The sequence below is a fragment of the Leiobunum rupestre genome, chromosome 6, assembly GCF_980474605.1.
Source record: "Leiobunum rupestre chromosome 6, qqLeiRupe1.1.hap1, whole genome shotgun sequence".
NCBI lineage: Eukaryota > Metazoa > Arthropoda > Arachnida > Opiliones > Sclerosomatidae > Leiobunum > Leiobunum rupestre.
Window position 1 is genome coordinate 21,916,827 of NC_143389.1, and position 7,474 is coordinate 21,924,300.

Consider the following 7,474-nt stretch of genomic DNA (forward strand, 5'->3'; position numbering starts at 1 on the left):
AGATAAGCGAGTTGTGTCGGTGGAAAGTTGGAGCGTGTCTCGCGTACGCCGACAGCGAGGAGCAGTTCCAAGCTGTATACGACACAGAGGGGCTGTTCCACGACATGCTCCAACAACTACTCGTCGACAGCCTCTAATTATTGTATATATTTTTTTCATTTCTCGTTTGTGGGTTTTCATTTGTAAATAATTCCTTTCTATATATTAGGTTTTTGTCAATATTTATTTTTGTATATTTTAGTCATTTGTTTAATTTAATAATTTGTATGTCATTTGGTTTTTTATAAAATATATAAAGTTTAAATCCGTTTTTTGGTTTATTGATAAATTTAGTTTAAAGATAACTTCCGGTATGGAAGGTTCTATCCCCGCTTCTCCCGTTAGTCGGCTTATCGCGAACAATCCTAAAAACGCATTACTAATCGCGTTGATTTTACTTTTAATGGGACTTGTAGAATTTCTATCTCTTTGGTTACACATAACACCGCAAAATTTGACTAATCGCGTGAGTCATTGAGTCAACCCATTGCGTCATCCTGATTACGTCATCAAATTATTATCGCTATATATAAGGCATTCATCCCCGTCATCCATCGGCAGTACACTACAACCCGTTTCTCGAGCATCATGTCTAAACGAAGCTGTGTAGATAACGTTACAGGGCCTACTAAAATGTCTAAATTTGACCCGACTCAGCGGAAAGTTAACCCTCGGTATTCACTTTCATCCGAGCTTTTCGTTACTACGGGGTTTACGTCTGAACTCGATATATCTGTAGCTCTATGCAATAAAATCACACACCAGGTCTTTGAGATGTCTTCGCGTGCCTGGGATGATTTATACGGCCACTGGGAACAAATAAATGATCCACAAAGGCCGCCCTTTCGATCACCGTTCCCGCTATCTGATGCGCTAGTGACCGCCGCCATGTCTGACCAAGAAGAATTAACCTTGCAAAGTACGATATCCGAAGCGTCGGTCGTAATCAAATCGCCTGAAACTCGAGAATTGGACAGATTCAAATACTTCATTAATTTGCACATTCAACTCCTTAAAGTGAACCAAAAACTCTTTGAATTAATGGGTTACGTTATAACCGATAATTATCGTAAAATTTACGAAATATTGTATAAAGAACCATGCGCACCCAACAATTTATTTCTATCGGTGGAACATGAAACGTATGATACCATTGTACGCTACGCGTCCAATTACGTAACAGCATTTAAAATTATTGACGATTTTGAAGAAGCAGTTGCCAACCAAAATATGTTTTGCGTATTTAACTTGTACAATTTGTTCGCTATGGTATCTACAAACCATAAATATATTAAAACTAAATTGTTTTATCTTTAAGCGTTTTCATCCGCTTAACTTTGAATGTATAAATAAAACCTTATAATTTGTATACACTCTGCTCTTTTTTTTCCAAAACACTTTTACCGATGACCGCCCGCTATTTTACGGTACCCTTTTACAACCCTTAGGGGCCCGAAAGTGTTTGTCGGCGAAAACCAACTCGAATTGTGCCCTAGGCCCGTCATTCACTATGACGGATGGGTTTTGACGGAAACTATTTAACGGCTGTTGGCATAACATCGTGTCAGTCCACACCACCTGCGGAATAGGGGCAGATAACCTATTGACCCAGGTTTTATGAGGGTAACATCGTAAATCATCTAACCTCGTAAATCACCTATCCCCGTAAATCAGCTAACCTTTTGACCTGCCGGAAATGTACGCAAAAAAGGGGGAATGCTTACCCCCACAGGGGCCTGTTTCACCCCCGTTTTCCCCGCCCGCAGGCGCCCCTATCGGTATAAAGACTCCCTTATCTCTTGCATGTTTTGCAAGAGCCTAGGTCATAGCTCAGAAGAATGTCACGATTTTGACGTGGAGGGCAGAAAAAAACATTTTGAAACGCATGGGAAATTGCTATGTTTGCGTTACGGGAAGGCATCTGGCTAGATTTTGCAGGACACAAATTTCATGTTCCTATTGCAAGAAACGCCATCACGCGGCAGTTTGTGAAAATTCAGCGAAAAAAGATGAAAAAGAAGAACTCAGAATGGAAGAGAAAGACCCACAAAAAACTACGGTAAATACAACAATCGCTATAGTTAAAGGAGGTCCGAAAACAGTCTTACTCAAGACAGCTAGAACTATGGCGAAAGGAAAAAGAGAAGGGCCTGTTCGAGTTTTCATCGATGATGGAAGTCAGAGAACCTTCATCAGGACTGAAGTCTCACGCAAACTGGGATTGCCAGTAATAGGAGAAGACACCATTTGGGTAGCATTCTTTGGCAAAAAGGAGAAGAAACGAAGAACCTGCGTCAAGGTCAACCTGAAGTAACTCGCGCGAGACGGAAATTACTTTTATTGCGAGGCGCTCGAAGTAGAAGAAATTAATGAAGGCATCATGTGCGTCCCTGGAAAGGAAATTCGCCAAAAAATGCAGGAAAAGGGTTTAAAGTTAGCGGACGACACATCACCAGAAAAATTCCAAGACATGCAGGTATCAGTACTGATTGGATCAGACTACTATTGCAAAGTAGTTACGGGAAACTTCCAGCATCTAGACGACGCGGTTGGAGCCACGGAAAGTATATTTGGATGGCTTATACAAGGACCAACCACCTCGGCCGTTATGTCCATTGGCGTAAACGTTGGTTGCGTCATAGTAAACAACGTGCAAGTTTTTGAAGAAAGTGGATTAGCGGCAGATATGAAGAAGCTATGGGAGTTGGAATCAGTTGGAATAGTGGACAATTCGGAGGATCAGTCCAGAAACGAAGACGCCAGGAAGCATTTTGAAAATAACGTTAAGTTTAATGGTAGCCGTTATCAACTGAAGCTACCATGGATTAATGACGAGGTAGGAGAACTGTCTCTAAACTACAACAATTCGTACAGAAGACTGACGGGTTTAGGACGCAGATTCGAAAAGGATCCAGGGCTTTACGAGGAATACCAGAAGGTCTTTGAAGATTATCTAGAAAAAGGAATCATTGAAGAAGTAAATGAAGACAGTCGACCGGAAGGCCAATTGGTCTATTATCTACCACACCAGCCAGTCATTGATAAGGAAAGACTTACTGCGAAACTTCGTATAGTTTTTGATGGATCAGCCAAGGAAAAGGACAAACTATCGCTCAACGAATGTCTATTACCAGGATAAAATTTGAACCCGGAGCTTTACGACAGGCTTATTAGGTTTAGGACACACAAGGTGGCCTTTATGGTGGACGTCCAGCAGGCATTTCTCCAAATTGAAATAGCACCCGAAGATCGCGATGTAATGCGGTTCTTATGGTTTCAGAATACTCTGGTACCCGGTAAACCTAGGAAGGTAAAGACTATGCGATTTACCAGAGTTGTATTCGGCGTCACGTGCAGTCCTTTTCACCTCGTGGCAACCATCAGACATCACTCAAAGAAGTATGAAGAATTGTTTCCTAAAATGGCAGAACTGTTGGATCGTGACCTGTACGTCGATGACGTAGCTTCTGGGGAAAACAATGTGGAAATGGCTTTCGAGATATCTAAAGAGGCGAAGAATATACTGGCAGACGCTGGAATGACCTTGCGTAAGTGGTTGACAAATTCCAAGGAACTTAACGAACGTTGGAAAAAAGAAAAATTCATCGATGAGACTCGGGTAGAGAAACCCTTCATTGGATCAAAAGATACTTCCAAGGTACTCGGACTGGCATGGGATTACCACAAAGATCAATTTTACTTCGAAGTAGACGGACTATTGAAATACTTAAAATCGGCCTGCCCAACGAAGAGATGCATCTTAAGAGCGTCAGCTAGGGTTTTTGACCCAATAGGATTTCTAACGCCGTTTACGATACGCGTCAAAATCATTTTACAGAACCTCTGGGAAAGAGGAATGGACTGGGACGAAGAAATACCTCAGGACCTCGCGGTAAAGTGGAATAATTGGACTACTGAACTTGAGACAATCAGTTCATTGAGGATACCGAGACACTACTTCTCTGAGCATACAGATGATCAAATAAAGCAATTACAAATTCATTGTTATACTGACGCCAGTGAAGCAGCATATGGTTCAGTTATTTACGTAAGACACGTGACGAAGGATGGACAGATCGGAGTAACATTAGTTACGTCTAAATCAAGAGTATCTCCAATTAAAAAGATTTCCTTGCCTCGATTGGAATTGTTGGCAGCACTGATAGGAGCTCGATTGACAACCAAAATTAATTGTAATTTCAAGATTAAGGATGAAAACGTCTACCTTTGGAGTGATTCGACAATCACCATCAATTGGATAAAAGGCAGTGCCCGAAAATGGAAGCCGTTTGTGGCCAATCGTGTCACAGAGATTCAAGAGAAGGTTGAGCCCCGAAGTTGGAACCACATTAGCGGCAAGGAAAATACTGCGGACCTATTAACAAGAGGGATAGGAAAGGGTTAATTGGTCAACAGTGACCTATGGTTGCAAGGACCTAATTGGCTTTGCCAGGAAGAAAAATATTGGCCAATCAAGACGGATAAAGTTGAAAATGACGATCCGATAGAACCGGAAGCCAAATTTGAACTTAGAAAGGGCTTTAAAACTATATCGGTAAACCCCTGCGTAGTCGGACCCGAGTCGATGTTCATGGATCTCGAGGACTATAGCGACGTGGATTATGTCTTCAGGGTAACGGCATGGATCATGCGGTTCCAGAAGAATTCTAAGAAGATGGATGTCCGAAAGTCTGAAACATTAACTTCAGAAGAAATCGAGGCGGCGAAAAGATATTGGATTTCTAAAATTCAGAAACTTGCCTTTCCTTCAGATCTAGAAGCAATAATTAAGAAGAAGCCACTTCCAAAGGATTCGGAAACTGCAACCTTTAACCCTAATATGCACGCCGGGTTGTCCACTACTTTAACCAGACTTCGAGAAAGGTATTGGATTATCAAGGGTAGACAAGCCACGAAAAAGGCCCTCAACCATTGCATCACATGTCGGAGATGGAAGGCTAAGCCTTTAAGTGAAGAAACACCACCCCTACCTAGGGATCGGTTCGGCAAGTCGCAACCCTTTACATTTGGAATTGGTATCTAATCTTACTACGGAATGCTTCTTACTGGCCTTAAGAAGATTCATGTCGAGAAGAGGAGTCGTACAAGTTGTATACTCAGACAACGCCCAGACATTTAAGAAGGCTGAGAAAGAATTAGCCAGACTCTATACTATAGCCAATAACAAGAAAGTTAAGGAGTTTTGCAACAATAAGGGACTAAGGTGGAAATATATCATACCTCTAGCACCTTGGACAGGAGGATGGTGGGAACGAATGGTTCGTTCGACGAAGCAAGTACTAAGGAAGAACTTGGGCTCTGCTCTTTTGAACTTTGAAGAGCTTAGTACAGTTCTAGCAGAGTTTGAAAATATAATAAACTCTCGACCGCTTTCATTCATTAACGACGACGCCAGTGAATATTCCCCACTCACCCCTTCCCATTTTATTATCCCAAACCGAAGCAATTCCCTACCAACTGAAGGTCTGAGGTCAACGGATTCCAACGGAGACAATTTACGGAGACGGTGGAGATATCAGGAGACTCTTCTTGACCGCATCTGGAATCGATGGAGAAAGGAGTACTTACTGGATCTGAAGTCAGCACACGAGGTGCGCCAGGCGAAGCAAGGAGAAAAAATGAAGATAGGTGACGTCGTATTAATAAGAGATGACAAGCTTCCTCGTCAAGTATGGAAGATGGGACGAATAGAAGAAGTTCATCAAGGACGAGATGAAAAGATTAGGCAATTCTCAGTGAAATTACCAAATGGAATAATTGGGAAGAGACATATCAATCTTTTGTGTAACTTAGAGATTTAAAAAAAGGGATTTTGGGTTTTTTAACGTTAATCGGACCTATGTAATGTTTTTATAAACTCCTTCAGAGTTCATCGGGTGGGAATGTTAAAAATTGTGTTATATTATTTCTGGTATTTGTTATTTTGTTCTGTGAATATACGGAAAATAACTCAAGCAAAGGTCTTCCTAAACGAGGCTAAAACCGGTTGACCTTGGGCTATATTTGGAAACTGTCCTATTGTCATAACTGACCTCCTTTCTGGTATGCCGTTGGAACCCCCATTTTTCTAGGAAAAAGGGGGTAAGGGGCATCGCGGAGATGAGAAAAAAGAACGAAGGGTCAGTAAGAAGGAGAACTTCGTAAATTACGAACGGAAAAAAGTGTACTGTGTGAATTTGTAAAATAAACGTTGTTTTGTTCGTTAATACTTGGTATTAAATTTAATCCGCGAGTCATTTCAGATGGGACCTATAAGGAAATTATTTGGAGTTGAATTTGACATACGGTCTGATGGTACTATGAAAATACACCAAGGAACCTATATCAAACGTATTGTGGAGAAGTTCGAATTACAATCTGAGGTAGCGGTACATCATCCTATTTATCCTTCAGGTCATTTGAGCAGAAGCGAGTGTCCGACTGATCTAGAGGAGAAGAAAAGAATGGAGAGCTACCCGTAAAAATCTTTGATCGGATGTTTACTATTTATTGCTCAAAGAACCAGACCTGATATCATGTTTGCTGTAAATGCACTATCTCAATATTGTAGCAATCCTGCTTTCAGTCATTGGGCAAGGTTAAGTGAACTCACTCGGTACATCTCTACCACATCACATTATGGGTTAATATATAGGAATTATGAAACCCCAAAAGAAACAATATACAGCGATAGCGACTGGGCTTCCAACAGAGACCCCAGAGTGGGTACACCGTTTTCTTTAGCCCATCACTGGTGTCTTGGCGCTCGGTCAAACAAAAATCTATTTATCTCTCATCTAGGGAGGCCGAGTTTTATGCGCTTTCGGAAGCTACTAAAGAACTATTGTGGTTTCTACCTATTATAGACGAACTTAAGGTATTCGATATCAACATTAATTTGCCTATCATTTACTGTGACAACCAATCAGCAATATTTTTTGCGAAGAAAAATATAGAAAACCAGCGCTCTAAACATATTGATGTGCGGTAGAAATTTATCAAAGATAATCTGGATAAGGGCATGCTTGGTTTAAAATGTGCATCAAAATTAATAATAATAATAATAAGGCTTTATTTGGGATATTCAGCTCAGTAACGATTACTGATTTCCAGCTGGGTCCACGTTACAAAACATTTACAAATTTGAATTAAATGTTAGAACAAAATCTTCAATATTTGACTTAAAAATTGAGAGCGTAGGGTTGCAAGATAAGAATTTTGAAGGAAGAGCATTCCACAATGAAATTCACCTGTATCGGGGACTGACTTTGCGAAGTTTATGAGGAAGGTTTTCAAGGTAAAACGTAGTCGCAATATTGGTGGTGTTATAATTGGGCACAGAAGAAGTTTGCGTGAAACGTTGTGTCACATATTCTGGTACTTGATGATAGTAAATTTTATATATGAATATTAGGAGGTGAAAGACATAGCGTTG

The 7,474-nt window shown here is 40.8% G+C and overlaps 3 protein-coding genes across 3 annotated transcripts; all 3 read left to right on the forward strand.

Moving 5' to 3' along the window:
* Nucleotides 1-3,358: 3,358 nt before the first annotated feature.
* Nucleotides 3,359-4,444, forward strand: LOC149940305 (uncharacterized). The gene has a single exon (XM_090179219.1). The coding sequence runs from the start codon at nucleotides 3,359-3,361 to the stop codon at nucleotides 4,442-4,444; it is 1,086 nt and encodes a 361-aa protein (XP_090035345.1).
* A 186-nt stretch (nucleotides 4,445-4,630) lies between these two features.
* LOC149940306 (uncharacterized) lies at nucleotides 4,631-5,083 on the forward strand. Its single transcript, XM_090179220.1, has one exon. It carries the CDS (start codon nucleotides 4,631-4,633, stop codon nucleotides 5,081-5,083), a length of 453 nt encoding a protein of 150 aa, XP_090035346.1.
* Nucleotides 5,084-5,123: 40 nt separating this feature from the next.
* On the forward strand, nucleotides 5,124-5,861 carry LOC149940307 (uncharacterized). The gene has a single exon (XM_090179221.1). It carries the CDS (start codon nucleotides 5,124-5,126, stop codon nucleotides 5,859-5,861), a length of 738 nt encoding a protein of 245 aa, XP_090035347.1.
* Nucleotides 5,862-7,474: the final 1,613 nt, after the last annotated feature.

Excerpts from the sequence above, each read along its gene's own strand:
- LOC149940305 (XM_090179219.1), top strand. The coding sequence starts at position 3,359 with ATGCGATTTACCAGAGTTGTATTCGGCGTCACGTGCAGTCCTTTTCAC.
- LOC149940306 (XM_090179220.1), top strand. The coding sequence starts at position 4,631 with ATGGATCTCGAGGACTATAGCGACGTGGATTATGTCTTCAGGGTAACG.
- LOC149940307 (XM_090179221.1), top strand. The coding sequence starts at position 5,124 with ATGTCGAGAAGAGGAGTCGTACAAGTTGTATACTCAGACAACGCCCAG.